Genomic DNA, 26009 nt, shown 5'->3' on the forward strand with positions numbered 1-26009 from the left:
TGTGTGTGTGTGTGTGTGTGTGTGTGTGTGTGTACTGTGGGCATGTGTGTGTGCTATAGGTATGTGTGTGTGTGTGTGTGTGTGTTGTGGGCATGTGTGTGGGCATTGTGCTATGGTACACAAAGGTCAGACACAACTTCAAGGGGTCACTTCTCATTCCACCTTTACCTGAGTTCTGGGAGGTCAAACTCAGGGTTCTGGACTCATAATGCCTATATCTACTGAGCCATTTTGCTGACCAGTCTTCAATTTTTATTTTTTTTAGCAATGTTTTTCAAATCCTCTCTTAATTGGTAAGTTATTGTTTCTAATAGCCACAAACACAAGATCCAAACTTTTAATTTTTTTTTTCCCAGTTTTGTCTGCTCAGTTACATAGAGCTTCTTAGGGGACAGGGATCCTACATTTGTCGTATTTGGGGTTAGAGCCCAGCATGCTGCCTTGGTTCTTCTTTCTTCTTTCTCTTTCTTTCCTTCCTTCCTTCCTTCCTTCCTTCCTTCCTTCCTTCCTTCCTTCCTTCCTTCCTTCCTTCCTTCTTTTTTTTTGAGACAGGGTTTCTCAATAGCTTTGGAGCCTGTCCTGGCACTAGCTCTGTAGGCCAAGCTGGCCTTGAAGTAACAGAGATCCACCTGCCTCTGCCTCCCAAGTGCTGGGATTAAAGGCGTGCGTACCTGGCCCATTGTTCTTTACTAATGAAAGTATCCCTGTGTGAGGAGTAATCACTTGAGGACAGAGAGATGGTGTTTGTTTCCAGAGAAGTCTTTTTTTTTCCTCTCTCTCACTGATCACATCAATACTTAGCACACAACACTGAGTCAACTAATGCTTAGGTGTTAAACAAGAAAACTAGCAGTTCATTAAGCAAGTTACTAGCTTTGGAAAATATAAAAGTTAGTATTTAGTTCATCATTGTAATTCTATTGGAAAAATATTAAAAAAGGAATTTATAAGTGATAAAGTCCTTGTCCCTATAGAATTTTGTTTGTTTGGCATAAAAGGTTATAGTTTATTAATGAAAGTTTTAGAAAGACGTTCTATAGCAATTAAGACATTCCAAGTTTATGTGCAGAACAATCTCTAGGTACAAGAATACACTCCTCAAATGTGACTGTAATGGTTCACAGCTAACTGAGGAGAGCTCAGGAAAGGGCAGCTCCAACACCGACGGCTGTAATACAATCACACGGGGCCTCTTGCTTTGGAAACAGACATTGTGAATACCATTTCTCACAGGGGCAACTTAGTGCCTGTTATAAATCAATGTTTTTCCAGAATACATCTGTTTCCAAACACCTCCCTCAAGTGTCCCTAGACCTCAGATGGCAGGCAGACCCCAAGCAGTGGCAGGGCTGTACTGTGTAATGTCTGCGGGTCAGAAACCTTAGTTTAAACTCGTCTATGGCTCAGGTAATCTCACTTTTTTTGTGGTGGAGGAATTGTATATTTCCACACAAATATAGCTGGAATGAGAAGCACAGTTGTCCGCAGTGACTTCATCTAGTTACTGATCTAAAGCAGACTTTGAGGGGGTCATTTCAGTGTTAGCTAATTTTAGTTCTCATCTGAAATATGTTTGACTCTCAGAGAACTACTTTACTTTCTTATGACCTAGGAAGAATTTAGATGTTATTTAAAAATATGTAAAGAATTTTACCAAAATATTAATTTTAGATATTCAAATTATTGAAGGAGGAAAAATGTAGACACATCATTTTTTCTCCATGTATTAATTTCCTTCTGATTACTTTCCTAGCATTGAGATCAAGAATAATGACTGCACATGCCAACTCCATCTAAGGAAGGCTTGAAAGACCAAGTTAACATACAAATGCCGTGTTTATATACCATGTGTAGCCAACTTCTCAGGTGTCTACAGCTACAGTGCTGTAGACACCTTCCAGATGTTACAACTTCCTGAAAGACACCCGCACCTCAGTCCAGCTCTCCATGGAGCTTCAGAACACGGCTAAGCTGCTTATCATATTTTCCTTTCCTAAAGATTATACATATTCATATTTTAATCGCTGAATGATTATGTCTGAACCTCTACTTTCAAATTTTTGTTGAAGAACAATATTCATAAAGCTCACTTAGTAACCTTAGCACTCCACGTGGAATTAAACAGAGAAGCATGTTACTCACCTTGGAAATACTGTCCATATCTCCTGAGCCTGAAGCAAAGGGAAAAGATAACCTTCATTAGTGAGAGAGCCCTTACAAATGGAGACTCCCGAGGGAGCGAGCTACTATGCCAGCACTAAACGCTTCTATTGCCCATCATCTGGATCCTAGCAGCAGGAGCGGAGTCACGGCTGTAGACCGCTAGAGAGATCGTCTACATGTACAGATCTATATCTTTTAATGAAAATGATGTTGTAAATCTGATAGTTTAAAATGGAATTTAGAAGACTATCTAACAATATTCTGAACCATATTTTACTACAATATTCAAAATTATTATTACTAATATTAAAAATAGCACTCAATATACAAAATAGAAACTAAACATATCTTCAAGATATATTAAATTTTAATTTTGACTCTTGAGAGACATAGGAGATGGGATTATATACTAACTAGCAACAATCATAACTGTCACAATGTCAGTTTTATTTTGAAATATTTTATTCTCCACAGCTAATCTTAGTGTAAAATATTATAACATTTTAATAGCAGCATTTACTGAACAGCAAAAATAAGAGCTTAGCATGACTCTCTTGTGATAAAAGGTACACATTGTGACACATGGATGCACACACCCTGCACTGTTACATGTGAATATGTAGACTAATGTCCAGTTCAGAAAGCAAGGCGCTAGGTGTCAGCCACTGTGACGCTCATCTGGAAGCTGATTCTAGCAGCACTGTAACCAAAGCCTTCTAACTATGATCAAATTCTCCAACTTGACAGATTGAGAGTGGCTTTTTTTTTTCTTTCAGAAAGGGTTTCTCTGTGTGTAGCTTTGGTTGTCCTGGAACTCACTCTGTAGACCAGGCTGGACTTGAACTCACAGAGATCCACCTGCTGCCTCTCAAATGCTGGAATTAAAGGTGTATGTCACCACTGCCTGGCTGATTGAGAATATTTTTGCGATACACCGAAAAATCAAATTTTATAGTAGTACTGTCAAATCGAACACTGTGTGACGATGTGCACGTTTCTTCAAGATGTCCGTTATGGTAGCCGGTAATGTGTGTGCCTGGTGTACACCTGGTAAGCGGCAGTGTGCCTGAGGACTTGAATGTTACGTTCTCTCTACCTTTAAGTTAAATAATTACACATGACTATTGGCTGCAATAACCAGATACTTCATGTCAACCAAAATAAAATGAACCAGAACTTTGAAATGTACAAAAATATGGGTCCTTAAAAGCACAAAATTTTTCGAAAATGATTTTGGAATCACTTAACACAGACTTTCAGAGAATCAAGGGCCATACTTCTGGCCCTGAGTATGGGGAATGAAATCCTCTAAGCAGGACAGTATAAGCAGGGTTTGTCTAATGTAAGTGAAAGGCTCCATTATAAGCCCTGGCACCACTGTCAGCCTTTGGACTATCTTGTGACCACAAGCACAGTGTGTCTACACCTCTGACCATGACACAGTGTGCTGAGAGGTCCAGTCGGCTTTGCTTTACTTTCCTCCAAGTCTCATCATTGTATTTTATTCACCTTACTTGGCGTCATCTGCTAAGAAAGCTTCATATGTGAAGCGTGCTATTAACTACTGCTGTACTGAAGGCAGGTGCACAACACGGTCTCACAGGGAATCATTAATATTATTAGAGTATGGTTATTAATTCTATTTAAAATGAGGCAAACATTAACATACAAAACAAAATTAAGGAATTATTACAGAAACCTGGGTTCAAGGACTGGAGGCAAAAGCACCCGTGGCAAGGCCAGAGGAGCCCTCTGGGTTAGGTAGCATGGCACATGCACAGTGGAACAGTCTCCTATGGCCATGGGACACTTATGCTGTCATATACTGGCATCAATACCTGTGGGCAATCTGGACAGAACCAACCTCATGCCCCTGATTTTCAAGTGCTTTCCAGTTCACACCCAATACAGTACAAATCACATGACCACTCAAACAAGTATCTGGACATGGAAGAGCTTTGTAGACCACAATACCCACAGTATGGAACTAATGTTTTATTTGAATTTATTCCATACATCTTACAGAAAAGCCTTACCTAAAGAGCCATTCATGTGATGGGACTCCATTCCGCCTAATCCACCCATGGGGCCATCTGACCCAGGACCCATTGGAAACTGTTTTAAAAAAAAATGAACAATGTGATTGTGATCATATGGAAATTCATTTTATTTAGCAATACTTATTTACATTAGAGACTGCCCTGCTTTATTTCCAGGTGTAGAAACATTTCAGGATACTTTAAAGATTGCAGACTCTTTGTCTATCCCACCTCTCTCATCTCTAACTTCTGGATGTTCAAGCTAATCTTCCTTTCTGTCCATTTTTCTTTTTCTCCTGAGACATGCCCAGCTGAAATGCATGGACTTCCTATGCAAATCAGAAGATCAGCCTTCTCTCCTTGATGGTGATGAAGTCCCTTTCATACCCTCAGGGAGTTCTTAAGAAGCTGCTTGGGGGATTCAAGTTGGAAAGGAAGAAATCAAACTTTTGTTATTTGAAGATGATATGATAGTATATATAAGTGACCCCCAAAACTCTACCAGGGAACTCCTATAACTGATAAATACTTTCAGCATTGTGGCATGATACAAGATCAACTCAAAAAACAGTAGCCCTCCTATATACAATGATAAAGAAGCTGAGAAAGAAATCAGAAAAACATCACCTTTCACGATAGCCACAAAAATTATCTTGGGGTAACACTGACCAAAGAAATGAAAGACCTATCCGACAAGAACTTTAAGTCTTTTAAGAAAGAAATTGAAGAAGATACCAGAAAAATGGAAAGATCTCCCATGCTCTTGGATAGGTAGGATCAACATAATAAAAATGGCAATCCGACCAAAAGCAATCTATAGATTCAATGCAATCCCCATCAAAATCCCAACACAATTCTTCACAGACCTTGAAAGGACAATCATCAACTTCATATGGAAAAACAAAAACCCCAGGGTACCTAAAACAATCCTGTACAATAAAGGAACTTCCAGAGGCATCACCATCCTTGACTTCAAACTCTACTACAGAGCTAGAAAACAGCCTGGTACTGGCATAAAAACAGACAGGAGGACCAATGGAATCGAATCGGAGACCCAGATATTAATCCACACATCTATGAACACCTGACTTTTGACAAAGAAACAAAAAATATCAAATGGAAAAAAGAAAGCATATTCAACAAATGGTGCTGGCATAACTGGATGTTAACAAGCAGAAGAATGAAAATAGATAAATAGCCATCCCCATGTACAAAACTCAAATCCAAATGAACTAAAGACCTCAATATAAATCTGACCACACTGAACCTAATAGGAGAGAAAGTGGGAAGTAGTTTTTAATGCATGGGCATAGGAGACAACTTCCTAAATATCACTCTGCAGTACAGACAGTGAGAGCAGCAATAAATAAATGGGACCTCCTGAACCTGAGAAGCTTCTGCAAAGCAAAGGAAATCTGTCTCTAGAGAAATTCCCAGGAATCCCCAAGGATGACCCCAGCTAAGACCCTAAGCAATAGAAGAGAGGGGGCCCGAACTTGCCTTGCCCTCTAGTCAGACTGATGGATATTTTAAATATCAAAATAGAACCTTCATCCAGCAACTGATGGAAACAGAAGCAGAGACCCGTATCGGAGCACTGGACTGAACTCCCAAAGTCCAGTTGAAGAGTGGGAGGAATGAAAATATGAGTAAAGAGGTCAAGACCATGATGGGTTCACCCACTGAAACAGTTTACCTGAGCTAATGGGAGCTCTCCAACTCCAGCCGGACTGGGAAGGAACAAGCATAGGATCAACTTAGTTCCTCTGAATGTGGTTGCCAGTTGCCTGGTTGGGGCAGACTGAGGGGCCACTGGCAGTGGAACCAGGATTTATACCCACTGCATGTACTGGCTTTCTGGGAACCTATTCTCTTTGGATGGATACCTTGCTCAGCCCAAAGCAATGTGCCTCACCCTCTCTGAGGAGTGGATGGGGGTGGGGTGGGAGAGTATGTGGAGGGACTGGGAGGAGAGGAGGGAGTGGGAACTGGGATTGGTATGTATAATGAAAAAAGATAGTTGTTTTCTTTAAAAAAAATTAATAAAAAAGAAGCTGCGGATGCTATTGGCTCATTATGAATATTCCTGTTGAATCACGATGCCAGTGTCAACACTGTCTTAGTAGGTGAGAGATCACTGAATGAGGACAGAGAATGACTTCCTCCTGCAGGTTAAACACACTCAGCTACTTAGGGATGCACTGCTAACTGTTCTTAGTCACCTGTGCTGTGCCAGCTTACTTCAGACTGCAGCAGCTCCGCTCCCATTTGTAAAGCAGCAGGATTGCTTCTTTTCAAGTAAAATCTTAGCAGTAGCTGTGAACTGACATGCTGGGGCAGAGCTGAGGGGAGTTCACGGTCAGTGCCCTTTCACCTCCGCATGCCTCTAGAATGTTTCTGTGCCAACTGAAGGCAGGTATGGTCATCTTATGCTTGGAGGTAAGTACCTACCGAAGGCAGCATTTTCTTCTAAATGTTTCCAATTCATACTCCAATCCACATGGACTGAGCATTGATTAGAGTGTGTGTGGTCAGAGTGCTGAATCACACTAGCCTTCAGGACCAGAGCAGATTAAACAAGACAGGAAGGGGAGGGCACAGGGAAAAGAAAAGGAAGGAAAGAAGACAGGCAGGCTGGGTGGGTGGCTTGGGGGGAAACTATTCAGACAAGCCTAAATGCCACCAGCTCACACACCTTCCCAGGAGAACAAGGTTGCTGCTAAAAACACACGGACAGGTAGGTAGGAAAGAAGGCCAAGGCACTTTGCCACCCAAAATCTGAGCTCAATCCCCAGAATAAACATAGTGGATGGAGAGAAAGCTGTACTTCAAGTTGCCCTCTGACCTCCGCATGTGTACCATAGCACACGTAACCAGCACAAGTGCACACATGCACACAGTAAGAGAACACAATGAAATAAAGCACGATTGGTCTTTTAGAAAGAACTTGTGATGCATGCACACAACTGGAATGTCAGAGAGTGACTGGATGGAATGTTCTTACTGGGCTTTTAACAAGAGCACAGTTAAGAGCTGTGCTGTGAAGTTAGGATGGAAGTCCAAGAGCCTGTGATGTGCTGCACACTACTCTTCCCTGCCTCTGCAGCTTTAGAAGGTACTTGATGCTTTAGAAGATGCCAAGACCACAAGCATGTAGGTCTTAATTAGTTTGATACGCAATAAATGTATTTGCTGACATTTTTTCAATTTTAGCTACCCTATGTACTTACATATAAGCATAACATGTTTATATCTATATCTAAATTTATTTGGAATATTACTATATTATAACCCAAATTTAAAATACATACTTACATTAGGTCTGTTAGGCCCAGGAGGTACTGCGTTCATTAAAGTATACATATTGTCTCCAGAATTTGTTGAATCTGAAACAAAACATCACTTAATTAATATTTCTACCAAAGCCGCCACAAAACAACCAAAAATGACCTTGGCATACACAGAACTTGCCAGCTAGATACACAGCAGACATAGTCATTAGCAATGCTTGGAAACATTATCTGACACAAACTGTACTGTTCTAAAGTCGTAAGTCAGGAACATGAAGAGAGGTGTAAACACTTCAGTAATTCAGGTCAATTGAACATTAGGAATGTCAAAAAATTACAGTATATTTGACTCCATAAGCAATGATATCAGACAATTTTAAAAATTCAAATTAAGTAGCTTTTCAATTTTCAGGATTTCCTTAGAATTCTAAAGGGAAAAATTTGAATTTTAGGATGAAACTGGTAGAATATACTGACTTAATTTCAAACATGAGATTACAGCAAGACTAGTAAAAGAAACAGTCTTGCTTGAAGAAAAAGCAGATACTTCTATTGACTTGTTTCTCCTTTCCAGAGATGGTCTTGTCTTATGGCTGTATCTGGCCTTGAATTCACAGCAATCCTCCTGTCTCAGTTTCCCAAGTACCGAATTACCACCCATGGCTTTCAGCAACTTTTTGATGACTTTCTTCTGTTCTTTTATTAAAATAACTGCAATATTTACTCTATAAGTGTACACAAGAGTCTACACTACTCTAGAACTTATACTTCATGCCTACTTGCTAATTCTAATTCAATCTCCACACATATTTTATGAAGTAAAACCCAGAGTGAAAGTCAATTATTTTATATTGAGGAAATTAGTTATAAAATAGTTTTTTATTTTCTTAAAATTACCAAGTTTACTTACATGTATTACAATAGATCTTTATTTTGAAAAGGATTAAGTGTTTGAAAAAAATGAGTTTTGTATTGACTCAATGGAGAGGGTAAAATAAGATGCTTTCTTATGGTGACGACCACAGAGAGACATAATTACTTCTGCTGTGTGTGTCTACTTACTAGACATTAATTAGCCTGTGATTTTCACGTGTAGTATTTAGAGTAAGCACAGTATTATTCATTGGTCATTTATCAACAGTGATATATAAATCTCAGCACTAGATTTTACTTTTTTTATTTGAGACCAGGTCTCACTGTGTACCTGTGGCTGTCCTTGAACTCATTGTGTAGACCAGGCTGGCCTTGAACTCAGAGAAGTCCACCTGCCTCTGTCTCCCAAGTGCTGGGATTAAAGGTGTGTGCCACTAAGAGCAGCTAGAGTACTTCTAAATAAATACCTCATAATAGTGAATAAACCAGAATGCATCCCCTCAGGCTGGCCTTTTTGTTTTTGAACAGTAAGTGAGATCCCAACCTATTTTTGCAGCTATAATTTTTTCATGTCCTCCTTCATGAATACTTCTATCACTTAAGGTAACTTACTCCTTCTTGTCTACCACCAGCCTTGCCCATCTTCTATTTTCATTCTCTCTCCTGCCTAGAATCTTCTCACCAGCACCACCTACAGGAGTTCTGGTCACTATTCAAGCCCCATTTCAAATGCTGTTTCTAGTGTAAGTTTCCCTGAGGTTTTTGAGTGTATGCATGCTCCCCAACCAATGCAGGGAGCCTTGTATCTCCCTTCTGCTCATCCTGGCTATCAAGAGTTCATCAGAGAGAAATGGGCTATATTTTACTTAGCTTGTGTGCCTCGGACAACAAATTATATTTATTGCATTTAATTTGTCTAGAAAGTTCTATGATATTTCAGAAAATTTTGGATTTGTTTTTAAATATATGAAAACTTTAAATAAGTTTTATCTTTACTTTTGGTGAAAGAAAAATGGATTATGTATTTTAAATATGCAAGAGATGAATTTATCATTTTTAAGACTAATTGAAAAGATAATTTCATCCAAATGAGAGAAAATCATCAAAAGGAATAAGGATGGCTTTCTGGGAAATGCCTGACTCCTTTTGATTCATGGAAGAGTCTTACACTGAAGTGAACCTATGGGCATGCGTCTTTGGGGCTGAGGACACAGGCCCATTATTAAAGGATGCCTTTACAAAAGTATGTGAGCAAGGCCAGCAAGGCACGCTGAAGATGTCGGTAGACTACTCATCCCTTGATATGCTTAGTGTTGCTTGAAGGTAGGTTCTAGTCAATAGCGAAAAGAGAAAAATCATACACCATCTCATAAGCTACACATTAGCTTCATAATATGAGACTGAAAAGCACGGGAGGCAATTAGTTCATAAATTTATCTTTGATGGATTTTGCTTCATTTTCAGTGTGGACACTTTGAAGATAGAGATAATGACAATTTTATGGAAAGAGAGAAATAGTAAATTTAAGTAACATTTCATATTGCCAAATTTGGTTTTAAATAAAATATACAAAATAAAAAATTATTTGCCAGCATTATTAATAATAATGAATTTTAAACTCCTGTATATCTTAGAACTAAATCTAAATATATTTGACTTCACGGTGAACCATACTAAAATTATTTTTAATTATAAACATTTCAAATCTATTTTATTACCAAGAAATACTGAAAACCTTAGCTTATTTCTCTGCTTTTAAAATTTCTGGGACACATACATATGTATAAACATACATGTGTGCAATACACATACATACACACATACATAATACATACATACATACATGCATACATACATACGTACATACATACACGTCTATACAAAATTGTGGGTCAGGAGAGGTGACCCTACTGTTAAGAGCACATACCACTCCTGCAGAGGACCTGAGTTCAGTTCCCAACATAAATATCAAGGGGCTCCCAATCATCGGCAATTCCAGCACTAGGAGATCTGGAATCAATTCTTAAGAACCACCTGATAGCCCTTGATACATGTTCCATAACTTGATGGATCTTTGATAATTTAAATTCCAATCACTAGTCTCCAAATATGTTTAATACCCTGTTAAAGTTTCAAGAAAAAAATAGGCTAATGCTACTTGAAATGATTATGTCGAATTATTATGGAAATACTCAAGTATATCTCATTTTAGAAGATTAAAAAATCTTTCAGCAGTAGCCAGTCAATCTATTAACTAATAAATTCCTATAGACATGTAGGGTAAAAATACTATAAGCACATCCATACTCAGTAACATGGTAGATGTGGGGTGGGAGTCAGTTTGCCATTCTAACCTAATGGGTCTATGTCTTTAGTTTTATTCCTGGAGATTTTCTGAGTTGGGGGCTATGGATTCTTCTCAGTTTTAAGGGATTTGCAGGTAAGTTAAGTTACCTGCAATTCATATAAATCAACACATTGCCCATATTGTCTAAATCTATAATCCACACAAGAGAAATTTTCTAAATCTTTAAGGACTGAAGCTAAGATCTTGACTTCTTCTCGCCTGCTTCCTCCAGTCTTTAAACATGTTGAGACAATAAAAATTCCTAAGTTGATTTAAGAAAAAAATTTCTATATTCTGTGGTTTTATCTTAGGAGTCAAATGCCCATGTATCTTGTTGGAATTAACATACCTGCTGGACTAGGCATGATGGGCGTTCCTGGTGGCCCTCCGCCTCCTGGAGGACCCTAAATAATTACACAAGATTTCAGAAAAAATAAAGCATTTCATTAAACAATGTAAGGAAAAGCAGAAAAAGGTTACACTTATCTCTATAATAATCCAATTTTAAAATACAAAGCAAATATATTTCCTCTGTAATTTATTTTCTCTGCTTCACAATCAACTCAATATTATGCAAAACATAATTTAGCTTAACTATGTTGAGACTGTTTTGACAAGTTTTCAAAAACAATAAGCCTGTAACACTGGTTTATTATTCATGATTTAATCACATCACCTATAATGAGGTTAAGAAGAAACCACTTAATAGGGCCTTTACAAATCAACAAAGTAGGAATAATTCACGTGTACTTTAATTGTTCGCTGTAATTTTCTGACATTCTGCGTCACTGGCTTTTACTAAAACTACAAAGACATTCACAGAGAGTCTCTAAGAGACACTCAGAGGTCCGCACTCCAGACCAGCTAACGCCGTTTCTTTTCTCTGTTGGCTTCAGCTGTGACACAGAGCTCAGTACACTAGCTATCGCTTCAGTGAGAAATGAGACACGGTCCTCCCTGAGGCTGCAGCTACGGAGGCTGCAGCTAAGGAGGCTGCAGCTCCACAACCCCTGATGAGGCAGGAGTGAGTCTGCCCTTAATTCTGACAACTAAACGAACAGGCTAGGCAACGAGCTTTAGAATTCTTCAGGTACCCTATGTATAGTGGTCAAATTAAATTAAATCTTTACTCCGAGTGTGTACATACAGTCTACCAGTTACTTCAAATAATATCTGCACTTCCCACTAAGTAAACAACTAAAATGTCTTTTAAAATAAATGTATATAATCTCATGAACAACTTTTCAAGCCTATTAAGTGACTTTAAGAAAGAGAATCATTCTAATTCATTTATTTTGTTTCATACATATTGTGTCAAGAGTTGGCTGTCTTTGGCTGGAACGGCTCAGGGAAACCCTGAGCACTAAGGCCCAGGTCCAGGAGCAGCACGTAGTGTTTCTGCAGGGGTTAAGGTGCTCATTCATCTTCCTCTTGTGTACCTGTATTTACTGCGTTGTAGTTGCCCATAACCTCTGAAAATTACTTTGGAAAAGGCTTCCTACTTTACTATTTTATACTTGCTTTTGTGTTAATATTTTCTCCTAAATTTTACAAAAAAAATTTTCACTTCTGGAGGTCTTTGGATGAACAAGGAACATAAAAGAGTGAAGCCAAAGTGTCATCTGTGACTTTAAGAGAGGCGGTCCAAAACCTGCAAGTTTTGGCTTTAGGTCTACAAAAATACTGAGAAATGTTAATATGTATTAGATCATAACAATGAAATAGGTATTTTCAGTTTCTAGTAATAGAAAAAGCCTATAAGATCCTTCCAAATTATTACTGCAGTCTGATCCACTTTGTGGTTGGGATAAAAAGTCATGTTTTCTTAGCCTTTATGTGTGGTGAGTGGGCAGGGAGAGGGTGTGTACATTACTCTTATGGAGAACTGTGAATTCAAGCATAACATTCTATAACTGGGATGGCTCTCCTCATGATTGGATAGAGAGTATTGTAGTAGTTCCCAGAAACATATGCCAAAGTAAAGCGGAGTACTCCAGGCAATTCTAGCCAGACTGATAACTGTTTCACTAATGAACATCAACATATGTATTGAGGTTGGCAGATGAAACAACCCAAGATGTTCACTTCTTGGTCAATACACAGGGGCTCTTCGGAACATCTGGGCAACAGTTTCATTGCTCAAATAAAATGTAACATCAATTCTTACGAGCAAACAAACCCAAATGTACTTACTACATAATTTCCAGGAGATGCTGAGGAGTACGGTATCTGAAACATGAGCAGGACAGAAACAAATATTTTGATTCATGTGACTGAATGAGATTGAATTAAAATCGGCTTTTTAAAAATCAAGTTTAAAATGCATTCCAAAGTACAATAAAACATAAAGGAATTTATATCTCTCTAAGTGCCAAAAATCCAAACAATTGTAACATTATATTGAACTCACAAGAAAATATAGATTTTAGTCAAGAGGAATTCAAAATTATAGTTTCAAATTATATTGGCTTAGGTGAGTTGTATTCACTGTGCGATACTAATGAGATAGTCTATAAATAGAAGATGTATACTTCTACAGCTAAGACCAGGAAACCAGAACATTTCAGATTAGTAGCCTGTACATATAAAACTTCTAGTCTATGTACACTTTAAAAGACATTTGCTGCTACTTCCATGCAGTACATGTCATTTCTCACACTCCCTGCCTAGTTAATATTAAAACAATGCAATCAATTCAAAGGAATTGGCTGATAATCTGTGAGGAATGTGCTTTGTCTTCAGATGAAGCTCCCTGGAAGAGGCCATTTTCCAGGCAGGAGTAGGTTCTGATTCACAAGGCGCTGATGAAGGAAGTGAACAGTAAAAACATACTTTAAAATAAACACCTAAGTGTGGGTGTTAATGGAAAATTAAACATTTTCTTTTTCAACAAGCCCGCTAGCTCCCTTGCATAATACAGTTCATGAGCTTTATTCTGAGGAAAGACAATAATTTGTCTCCCTGGAACGAGCTAGTCAGGGCCAGAATAAGACCTGAGTGGTGAAAACGCTGATTCCTTTCTCTGATGGCCCCTATACCTGCCATAACAACACAGGAATACGAGGCCACAAATAAGGAACTCCATAAAGCACAGTTTCCCCTTTAAAATACTTGATTTTTAAAACTATTTAACAGTAAGCTATTTGAAAAGGCTTTCTCCTCAGTGTTTGGGGTCCTTATTTTGTGTGAGCACAGAGCACAGGGTGCCAAAGCCTCTACTCTGGTTGGTGTTTGTAGGGGTTGACTGAGCCCAACCTGCTGTGGTGCTCAGCTACTAGTGAAGGGCATTACTTCCCCTGGATACTAGGGTCTCTCACAGCACCGACCCTGGCCTCCGTTCAGAAAGCTCATGACCTTGCTTTCTTATGCCCTTTTTAGGTCATGATCTACCACCCAGACTTCTTAATACATTGCTTTAAATACAGACATTTACCCCTCTGAATTGTCATTATTCTCCTGGTTCCTAGAACACATCTCATCTCCCTGTCTTCAGCACCTGGTCAGTGTTTTCTTACTCTGATATTATCTAGCACAATAATCTAACCATCTTTTATCATCTTTATAATACATTCTTGAACTCTGTAACATACTGCATTTTCTCTTTCCTTTCTGAGAGTTCAGCACCCCTGTGCCAACATCTGGGCAACTCCTTTGGCTGACATCTCTCTTACACTTGTGCTTACAAAACTTACCCTGCATTCCTGTTGGATTTCTTTTTATTACACTTTCATGTTTTCTTAGTCAATTAGTCTTGGTCTGTTTACAACTAAATAGCCCTGTATTCTCCTATATGCTGTAGTTGTCTCCCAAGTATCTTAATTATTCTTCCAAAGCCGACCAAACTGTTCCTACTTCTCTCATCATCTGCTAGTTAGCTTCTCTGTTTTACAAGAGATTTCGTGGAGGAAAACATAAAGCAAGGATGAGAAAATCACAAATATAACCACACTCTGTGACATACTAGTTACATTTTCTATGCTCTGCCCTAACAATCATCACACTTTCTGGTTCAGCCTTTGCAGAAGCCCTGACATGTAAGTAATGAGCACACAAACTTTAGGAGGAAGAAAAATTCTTGTTATAAATATTTCCATTTGTCAGATTTCAAGTTACCAAAGGGGTCCAGCACACAGCTCATAAAATTTCTGAATGAAAAATAAATTCTGAAATTTGAACTTCTTTTTCACTCTGTGAGCTGGCCTTCAGAGCCATTACGTCATCCTGAGTAGATATTTTGCCCTCCTGCCATACATTAAACCATTATTTTCAGTTCAGCATGACGCTGTTTACAGATTTAAAATTACAATTATTATGCTAGAGAGAAAAAGAAAACAAAAGCCTTCTGTTAGTTTTCAAGGACAGCACCTCCAACTAGGTCTTGACAATCCTTTCACATGGTGAAATAGAACTTTCACTTTAAATACTTTGCCAATTCTTATCTCACCTAGCTGTTAAATTTACTCCCATCTTTGTCTGGACAAGCTCTTTTATTTTAGTTTATATAACTATTTCTACAATATATTCAGTCATCTGATTATAATTCTGTATCTTTGGGCTCCTACTCCTGGCACATAACTGAATCTGTGCTCTTGAAAGATGCCCAGGATGGGATACCATAGCATGAAAGACACACACTACACTGAAAGAGACAAAGACACTGATGAGTATAGTGGGTTAGTTTCTGAGCTGGAAATCTGAGATGCACAGAAAGAAGGCAGGGAAAACAAGAATGATGAGAAGACCTGAAGGAACGAAAAGAAATGAGGCTGCACAGTACATTCAGGGGATGTTTCACAATTGTTTAATGGCTGCTACACTGTAGGATTTGCGGGCTGTATGGTAAAAGATAAGGCCACATGCTTGGGCCAGGAACAAATGCATGCAAAATAAAGTAAAGGGTTTTCTAGACATGTACATTTTCAGTCAAGAGATGGCAAAGGAGGTTGTGGGGCATGCTGACCACAATACACAGAATTGCAGAACTGAGAATCATTTCATAAATTATTTGGAAGGACATAATGATAAATGGTGTCATAATTCTAGCTCCAGAGAATCCAGTGTACTCTCATGAACTCCATAGACTCTTGTATGCATGGGGTGCTCTTACATAGTTAGGAACACACACACACACACACACACACACACACACACACGCACACGCACACGCACACGCACACGTATGCATGTGTGCACACACAAAATATAGTAAACATGTTAAAATGAAGACACAGTTGATAAGTAAGATCACAGAGGCAAAGGGTCACAATCATCTAGGTACAAAAGTTGATTAAGAAAATTAAGGGTCAAGTATGTTGCATGACTAAGCTAGACAGGAATTCTGTGTCTTAATACTCATAGTTGGTGGTATGAACAAGGGATATAGAGCAAAGGGAAGCTCTGAGGGGTACATTTTCTCAACTCTTGGAACCTAAATCAGATTTAAATCAAGGTTTTTAGAAGAAAGACTACTAAGGACTAGGGAGGGCTGGAAGAATAATGGAAAAGGTAGGAGAGAGTTTGAAAGGTGGATAGACAGGACAAAGGAACAAACGCACGTGAGAACAGAGATTCCCATTAATCTGTACAATTAATGTGTTAATAACTATAATGAAAAGTAAATAAATAGAGAGCTTTCAGAACAAACAAGCCTTTGCTCTACTAAAAATTCAACCAAGAGAGAAGGAAAGAAAACATTTTAAAATATCCATTCGGTGATCATCGCAGTAGGGAAAGAAAAGGTTCAGGTAAGAATCACCAATAGATGCTAGAAATGGCTGCTGAGGATGAGGAAGAAAAAGAACATTTACCTCAGTTTCAAATATGCTTCTACATGGGTATTTATAGAGAAAAATAGTAATTTTCGTGTAACAGGCACTGCACAGCATCAGCTTAGCCAAACAATCCAAATTAAGGTGACCAGAGGCAAGACAGGCCCACAGGAGCCTCCAGGAATGGTGGTGTGAGGAAAACACAAAGCTCCTCCCGCCAATCCGGGCAGGTGTCAGCAAAACCAAGCTACGGGACATTCTGAACAACTGCTCCACAGTCAACACAGCTGCAGTTAGCAGAGACAAATGCGAGCTGAGCGGGCTGTTCCGGAAGAAAAGCAGCAGGTACAGGGCCGAAGAGTGGCATAAAGATACTATTTAGACAACTAGGAAAAGTCCAGTAAGATCTGTAGCTTAAACCAGCATCAGTCAGGGTCAGGGCTAGGACCCTCAGCACGGTTTGGCAGGGGCACTTTCAGGAGAACCGCCGAAATAGCTGGTGTGGACCTCAGGAGACTTACATAAAGCAGGGACGGCTGCTCGGAGTGATTGTGAAGCAAAGCAGAGAGATCAGCACACGGTGCATGGGAAGGCCTGGGCCTTCTCCCAGCCACCTGCATATATGACGTGAATTCATGATTATTTTTTTAAGGTTTTTTATTTATTATGTATACAGTGTTCTATCTGCATATATGCCTACTCGCCAGAGAAAGCACCAGATCTCATTACAGATGGCTGTGAGCCACCATGTGGTTGCTGGGAATTGAACTCAGGACCTCAGGAAGAGTAGTCAGTGCTTTTAACCTCTGAGCCATCTCTCCAGCCCTGGCTTCATGATTATTATAAAAAGATTAAAAAAAAAAACCAGAAAGCCCACTTTAATATGCTGTCCTGAGCAGGCAGACACACACCAGCGATATCAGCTGAAAGTCTCTGTCATAGAAAATATGTACAAAGAGTCAATCAAAATAACCCAGATGAGTCACCACTCCACAGCAGTCAACTGTGTTTGGGGAGCGAAGGCTTGCCATTGCCTCTCTCTTTGTTTCATACAAGTCCTCTCTTCTAGAAGGCCACCCACTGTCTGCAGTTTCTCCTTTCGCTCTTCACTCTCTGAGAGGCATATTCTTCCTCTGTAAGCTTAGGAAGAAGACTTCCTTCTCTTTCCGGGGAATCTTACATGTGCCCGCACGTCCTTTGAGTTAGGGGAGATATCTCTGTATAAGGCACACATGAACAAAAGGAACTACTTTCAGTTATTACTTGCTAAACTGTACTGGTCAAATGTCCACTCCAGACTGGCCATGGAGCAGTTTATTGTGCCCATTTCCAGTGCAGTTCCTAGTATTTCTTGGGGTCTAAGATGATCTAGAGCCACTGATCTACTACACTAATGTTCAGATGAGTCCTGAAGCTACGGGGTCCTCATAACTGAAATTCAACAGAATATGGGACTTTTGTCTCACCTCTGCCCATATTAAATTCACATTACTTGGATAATATACTACCAGGAACAACACAGCTATTTCCCCATTACCGCCCCAAATGCCATGCATGGTCCTCAGTGACTCTTAGCTACACTCTCAGGTAGGTATCAAAAGGTGCTGATGGACTAGCCAGGCAGTGGTGGCGCACGCCTTTAATCCCAGCACTTGGGAGGCAGAGGCAGGCGGATCTCTGTAGGTTTGAAGCCAACATGGTCTACAGAGTGAGTGCCAGGACAGGCTCCAAAGCTACAGAGAAACCCTGTCTTGGAAAATGAAGGGGGAAAAAGGTGCTGAAGAACATGGAGCATGAATTGCTCTCTGCCTGCAGTGGACGGCTGTGTGGACACTAAGCTTAGGAGCAGCACAGGCTTCACTTTTCTACCTAATTTCATCAATCATGGAGGGAACAGGGATTCCTTCTGGACTCTGGAACTAGGAAGACGGTCAAAGAGCTCCGTGTTACCTAGAAACATTTTAATAGGTCTCTTAACAGGAAAAATAGCAAAGTATTTGTACTACGTGCCAGATGCCATTTCAAAGTGAAACGCCAAATAAACAAATTAAGAAAAAGAGCAAGAAGCAAAGAAAAGAAAACATCTCCTAAGCCATTAGCAGCAACTGAAAGCCCTGGGAAGAAGTTATTCACATTACAATATAATTTGGCAAAATAATATTTTACAGAGATTTTTCTCAATAGTTCACCGAACGCCCAAGTGGAAGCAACATCTTTCTCTTTACCTGAAACAATTAGTCAATGTCATGACTACTAAAGCCAAAGGAAAATAAGAAAATACAAAATTAATGTTTTCTCTAAAACATGAATGATTTAATTGATTTGGAGGAAATTTGGATTTTGTTTTACAACAGCATTGGGTCTATGATTATTTTTCCCATACCTCATATACCTATTTTTTACTTCTTTGAAGTTTTACATTAATCTTAAATATTAGTTATGTTTCAGACTTATTTAGCATTTGGGCAATTACCAGTGAGTGGAAGCACCTGTACACAACCAGCAAGCTACATCCTTTCTTAGTTAGTGCTCATGGACTTCATTCATGGAGCTTAGTCTGCTTGGCTTACCTTACCTTGGGTGTCTGTGTACAGTGTGCACACCACACTAATGTTTAAAACAGGCTTCTCTCACCTAGTGGAATGCTTATGATTTCAAAGAGGAAAAAAACCATCTCCAGGATCATGAAACTAAAATCATTCAGTTTAAAATCTGATAGCTTAATTTTCAAACTGTGCACATATCTCTGTGACCTCATTAAGAGAAAAAATGCATTAAGCTACTGCCACAAAAATATAAGAAAGATTCCCAGGGTGTCAGATACATAGATGTGCAGGGATAGTAATTTAGTTAATAGGCACTAGGCAAATGTGCACCTGGTAGGTATGATAAACAGCACACAATCATAGCAATTCAGTTTTCTCTCATCGAGACTCATCTCATCTGGCAACTTAATGATCTTTAGCTCCTCTAGAAGATCAAACCTTATGAACTGTGTGGATCACCAGACACTATTGCATTACTCACTGTTTCTAGCTTTCGAAATCTGTTAACTGCCACAGAACACATGTTTTCATGAGGAAATGAAAAAATACAAAGCTTCAAAAACATATATTTTTAAGAGAATATAAACTATTTTTGAGCACCTTCTTTAAAAGCTTAATGCAGCTATGCTCAGCTCTTGTGGAGCTCTCAAAAGCAAACAGTCTTTTCACTGCTAAATGTTACAAAGTGCAAAATATGTATACTCACTGAGTTGGCATTTGTTGGGTTTGGCCAAGGTCTACCACCACCTGGACCCCTACAAAATGATATGACAGATTAAATTTCAACATGTGCCTAAATGGTTTCCCAGTGAATAAAGAACACGGCTCAAAACATTCATGTCTGTAATTCAGTTACCACACCCAAATCACTTTTTAGTCATTTTAATTTTCCCTTGAACAAAAAAATTATTTCATGAAAGTTTCATGTATAGTTAAATACCATTTATTTTCATAGACAAGAAATGGAAGTTGCACATAGCCATCTATATATGCTCCTAAATGATTTTTACCAGTTTCAGAGTAAAAGGGATCAAATACAGATAAATAAAATCTAATACATCAGTATGAGTAACCTGTGTATCATTCAAAATGAAATTATTTATAAAACATTACATAAATAATTACTGCCAAATTTCAAATAAGAACTATCTAAACTTGCCTCCTTAAAAATTATATTAAGAATAGATTATATATCAGTGTACCATCTGGTGCTAATGAAGACTTGGTTACCACTGGAAAGCATAGAGTCTGAGGTTAGTCTCATTGTCAATATCATTATAATGTAAGGCTGCCACTGAGTTACCAAGTATCAGTACTGCTGTTTACCACAAAAGGACGCATCCTTTAAATGGGCGTGTGAATTACAGCTCTACAGATATAAACAGTCATATTTTCATAATTTTAGTTGAAGGTTGTAGAGAGAACAAGTCTTGAAATGAAAGGAGATAATCTATACCAACTTCATTTTAGAATTCAGGAGAATGTTTTATATTTCTTACCCTATAAATAAAATTAATGCCCAGTTAATTAAAACCAAAGTCATATACTTGGGCTGTGGTTTTAAGTACATTTGAATAAATACCATTTTATGAAAATCAGACTATTTTCTTTTATTAGTTACTGAAAATTCTGTTCTTATTATGGCAGTGAAATTTTCTAATTTAAAACAGTCCTTTGACTCTATGAATCTTAAATCTAAAGTAATCAACATTAAATAAAGACACTGTCCTAGATACCTATTATATTAGCTATGTCTGCCTAGGGATCTTTACAGCCACTTTGGTTTAGCTTGGTTGGTACTCCTAGGGCGTAAACAGAGGGGGCGGGCATAAACCCTCCTCAGGCACTGTTCTAACTGCCCTGAGGAGAATTCTCCCCTTGAAGTGGTATTGATAAGGATGACAATGGTAATGAGAATTTCACAAGTGATTACTGAACACTTTTCAAAGACTATTTTACATATAGGATTCATTGTCCCGGTGGACATAAAATGATGTAAAACAGGATGCACACTGCTCTAATAAAGCCTCTGAGCAGAAAGATCAGCCGGTCTGTCTGATGTTAAATACAGTGCGTCTGTCTTCAAACAGCCTAAAAAATAGTCAGATCATGGGAAAGTTAAATACTATGATGATATATAGTTAACAATCAGAGCTCTGAAATGACCCATTAAGAACTATATCAATTGGGCTCACAGCATGGGTCAGCAGGTAAAGGTATTTGCTGTCCAGCCTCCTAGCCTGAGCTCTGTCCCCAAGAACCAATGGGGAAGGTGAAAACAGCTTCCTCCACTGTCCACACACACGCTACGACATGTGCATTCCTGATCCAAAGTCACTGTGATTTCTTTTAAAGAACTCTATGAAAAAGATAAATGAAATAAAACATTTAACTTAAATTTATCTATTAAATTAGAAGCTAAATTAAAAGTCAAAAATTTTTATTTAAATAACATAAATTCAATGTTAAATTTATTATAAGTAACATTGTTTCTATTGTTTACACTAATCTACTTGCAGAATTCTGTATTTCATATTAACTTCATTTTAACATTATAGGAAATTACATATAATTCATATAAACACACTAACAAAGTTCCACAAATAGTGCCGAATCCAACGCCTTGTGGTTTTAAAGAACAACTGAGTTAGTTCAACAATGTCCACTTCTGCTGACCTGACAATTGCTTCACAAGCATTATTTTGAATAAACATTAGATGAGCCTTGTTTAGAAGCAAAGAAAAGAGAATATGTGAAATATGTACCTATTTTTGATAAGCATCTACTGTGATGGACTGCTGGAATCGTGACGACCAAGGAGATAATTCCCCTGTGGAGTTCACTCACTTCAATAACCCACTGCAGTCCTCCAGGAAGCCCCTCCTTTCTAGGAATGGCTACCGGCTGCAGGGGCAGTGCTCAGGGCAGGGCCTGAAGCCCTGGAATCTTGCTACTGATGTTTCCTTTCAAAACCAATCTGTAATACACTTGGAAATATTTACATTTTGACTATAGTTTGTAAATTTTACCATCCATCAACTACTATTGGGTATTTACTTGCTATAGAAGAGATGAAAACCTACTCTGAATGTGCAGTTTGTCCTGAGTGTCAACTTCCCGCCACTGTAAGCCTTTCCCCCAGGTGGCCAATGTTTATTTATGAACTTTTATTAGTGAGCTTAGCAAATTTTTGTTGTGAATGTTTAATTCTGCAATTAAAGGCTATGTGGCTGGTTAGAATACAGCATTTAATTAATTATTTGATAATTTAATTAATTAATATAGCCAGGGCTGGCTGTTTACACTCCTGTTCCATCTTCAGGGCACATGAGAAGGAATAACAAGAAATATTCCCCAACTCTCTGGCAAGCCTGTCCTTGCTCCTAACCCATCTAAAAATAAAACTTGGAACACCATGTCTTAGTTTTCAAAATTTCAGTAGCCTAACAGGGTTTTCCTTTTTTTTCTTTTCTTTTCTTTTAAAATGTCATGAAGAAAGGCCCAGGGGCCATTTTTTTTTTAAAAAAAAAAAAACAACTTTGTAGGGGGAGTCACACATTTGCTTTAAAGGTTACAAATAACAACTTTTAATTCAATTTACTTTACAAGTGTAACGAGGACATGGTGTTTTTACTGTCTCAGTTTACCTTGGATTTGTTAGGGAGAGCAACAATGCAATGATTTCCCTCTTTGACTAGAACCTGATTAACTGCAAAGTTTCCCTCTCATAGAAAAGTATTTTTATGCTTAAATATGTATGTATTTTTCATTGTCTCTGAGAAAATCCTAATTTACTAAAAATGAAAATAATTATAGAAGACTCCAAAATAAAAGGGAAAATAACAAAAAAAAAATGGGAATAAGCTTGTAAGGCTTTATACTCTTTAATAACTAGACTTCATATCAATTGTAGGATCTTATATAAGAGAAAATATTTCAAACTATCTAATAGCTAAGTAGCCTAAATAGCTCTCCCCAAAAAAATCCTACTAAAAATTTTAGCCACATTTTTAGGCTTAACAGTCGAGGGAATTAAGAGTACTCCTATGTGAATGCTTAAGCACATACACCAGAAGGAACTAGAAAATTTTAAGTAATTATTTGAGTCTCTCAAGCCACATGAAAATAAAATTTTATAATGTACCAGCAAAACCAGGCTTATCTCAAATTGGCTGTGTGGCTAATTATCACACAGCACACTCCACCAAATGATATTAGATAAGTTCTCGCGCTTGTGACAACCTGATTGACCATATTGAAAATTTACTAAAATATATTGACTTTTAAAGTGAGAATCTAAATTAAGTCTCATGTATTTTTGCAGCCCACTGTTAAGAGCTCCAGCCTTTGACATAAGTAGAAAATATCATTCAATCCTCTGGAGCAGGCGCTAATAAAGGGCGAGTCTGTGAGGAGTTCAAGAGCCAGACTTCATGTCTATCCATTTTTATTTCAAAAGCAAAAAGATGTTATAGGAAAATTTGACCTACTTTCCTCCCTGTTCTGTTAGTTTTGAGTCTGGCTGGTATCCACTTATTAACCTATTTTCAGTTTTAGTAAAAATTACATCCTATGAAAATGGTTTCAGAAGCTTAAAGAACCCTGCATACATCAGAAGAGCTCATTTCACAGTGTGTCTTCACGCCACTGGATGACAGCAGAGTTGTTTCATTTAATACGGAAGGAGCTAAAAACAGGCAGATGGCAGGTAAGTTGAGGAGCCTTACAGGCCTACATGGAACACGTTAATCATTTCTGATGAACTTCCTTTAGGCTCCGCCACGTTGGTGATCCTCTGGTGAATTCGGAAAGGTCATTAGCATGATCTAGTGCATACAGGCCTTCAAGGGAAGGTTGGAGAATGCAAAATAAATAGAATTCTTTAGTAAATTGCATTGCAACAGAAACAATCTACTCTTTTTGGACTGGAAAGGCCATTCCAGTAAAACAAACATCTTCAGTTTATTCTTCATCCACTTACAACTTGAGTTTTCAAAGAGAACCAATCCTTACTACGAGCATTTTTTTAAAGATTTATTTATTTATGTATACAACATTCTGCCTCCATGTATGCACGCCAGAAGGGGGCGCCAGGTCTTATTACAGATGGTTGTAAGCCACCATGTGGTTGCTGGGAATTGAACTCGGGACCTCTGGAAGAGCAATCAGTGCTCTTAATCACTGAGCCATCTCTCCAGCCCCCTACGAGCATTCTTGAAGACAGAGGATGTCACCAGAGAACTTTTGTGTTGAAAGAGGCCCCAATGATGGAAACACAGACATATTTTTATGAGCATTAACTGTACTGTCAGCTACCACAAAGAATTTATTAACATGAGTAAGAATTCTCAATTATCAACCTCTGCAAAGTTAGTACATGGTTCTGGTGTCTGCATCTCTTCGTAGTGTTATATAGAATCTATATGACTCTATACGTAATTATTAAAAAGCAATAGACTGAAGGTTGTGATTTATGGTACCTAAAATGCAAAAAGAATTTGAGAGTTGTGTAAAAATGAGAAAAATATTATAGTAAGTCATGAAAATGAAGCAAAAATTACACTCCTGTTTAGTTAATTTTCATACAGCAAAGACACTGAGGTACTTAAATTGCTTTACAAGTTTGTGTAATTTCAGAACACAGTAAACAGAAGACTTCACTAAACAGAGTAATAAGCATTTTGCTTACATGTTCATTGCAGGCATTCCGGGGCCACCTAAAGCATTCAGTGGGGGTCTCATTGCACCTCCATAGTTCTGTAATGATAACCAAGGGTCAGACTACCACAAAACAAAAAAACAAAACCAAAGAGGAGGGGGGAAAGAAAGGAGAGCAGGTTAATGACTTCCCTACATAACTCCTGACTGGATAAGGCCTGTGTAATTCATTCTCTGAGGGGTCCACTCTTGTATTTTTGCTTCTATTTTTAGCACAACTATTTTGGTTCATGCCATTAAAAAATTCTATGAATATGGACAATCACCGGATCATGTTAAATGATCAAGATATGATCAAGATTATAACATTCAACATATCTTTATTATTATCTAATGCCTATACATTATTTACTTTTTCAAATAAACATATCTTAAGTCCAAAAATTCTGTTTTTAGATAAATTATTAATTCAATAGGTTTGAAATTATTAGATGAGAATATTTACACGAAGTCTGAAAAGAAACTCAACCGGTAAACCCAACCCGAGAATGCTAAATACAAGCTTCTATTCATAGAGAAATATATCCAACATAGACATGTGCTATTACAACACCCAACCATATGAGAACTAAAGCATACTGAAAATACACCTGCATGAATTGTGTGACCCAATAAACCTCAGGAAATACTTACTATGTGCATTAAAGGAGATGAAAAGCAGTTTAATGTTTTAGTACGCATGTCATATTAGCTTACTAGTTAGGGAGAAGGATCAACTATTACTTCCTGATTATCAATTATTACTTTCTGATATACATTTGACACTGTCAATGATTTTCACATTTGGTTTTTTGATGCCAATCTCCCTTCTCTCTTGAGTGTTGTATTCCAGCTACATTGCTGGCTCCTTTGGTTTTGCTCACTCTTTAAATATTACTTTCCCTCATGTTTTAGCTACAGTATTATTTTCAATAAATACACACTCATGGGTAATCTTATGTACTCCAATCTGTTCAAACACTGCTTATACACCAGGACTTTGCATCTATTTTATTATGTGTCACTACGTTGCTGAATTATGCTGAGCTCCACAGGGGTCGGGTATGCCTGTTGTCATCTCATGCTAAGCACATAGAAACCAGCATCACCCACCTGCGTGTGCCTGAGTTCTTCATGCTCACTCTTCCTCTAGTACTTTGGCATCACCTCCCTCATTAAAAGGCCACACTAGGAATTTCTTTTCTTTTTTTCATTTTCTTTCTTCTCTCTCTCTCCTCTCTCTCTCTCTCCTCTCTCTCTCTCTCTCTCTCTCTCTCTCTCTCTCT

At 38.2% G+C, this 26009-nt stretch overlaps 1 protein-coding gene across 4 annotated transcripts in view; it reads right to left on the reverse strand.

Annotated features, from left to right (window-relative positions):
- Ssbp2 (single stranded DNA binding protein 2) overlaps positions 1-26009 on the reverse strand; it is a 257999-nt gene that overhangs the window by 12850 nt on the left and 219140 nt on the right. For 2 of the 4 annotated variants that reach the window (XM_005356514.2, XM_005356511.2), the window contains 7 exons: positions 24716-24807; positions 19733-19781; positions 12906-12941; positions 11062-11116; positions 7518-7588; positions 4200-4278; positions 2143-2171 (listed from right to left, as the gene is read on the reverse strand). In XM_005356514.2, coding sequence (XP_005356571.1) covers positions 2143-2171; positions 4200-4278; positions 7518-7588; positions 11062-11116; positions 12906-12941; positions 19733-19781; positions 24716-24807 — 411 coding nt within the window. The remainder of the gene's footprint in view (positions 1-2142; positions 2172-4199; positions 4279-7517; positions 7589-11061; positions 11117-12905; positions 12942-19732; positions 19782-24715; positions 24808-26009) is intronic. The other 2 variants (XM_005356515.3, XM_005356512.3) reach the window with 1 other exon arrangement.

The sequence above is a fragment of the Microtus ochrogaster genome, chromosome 19 (assembly GCF_000317375.1).
Source record: "Microtus ochrogaster isolate Prairie Vole_2 chromosome 19, MicOch1.0, whole genome shotgun sequence".
Lineage (NCBI taxonomy): Eukaryota > Metazoa > Chordata > Mammalia > Rodentia > Cricetidae > Microtus > Microtus ochrogaster.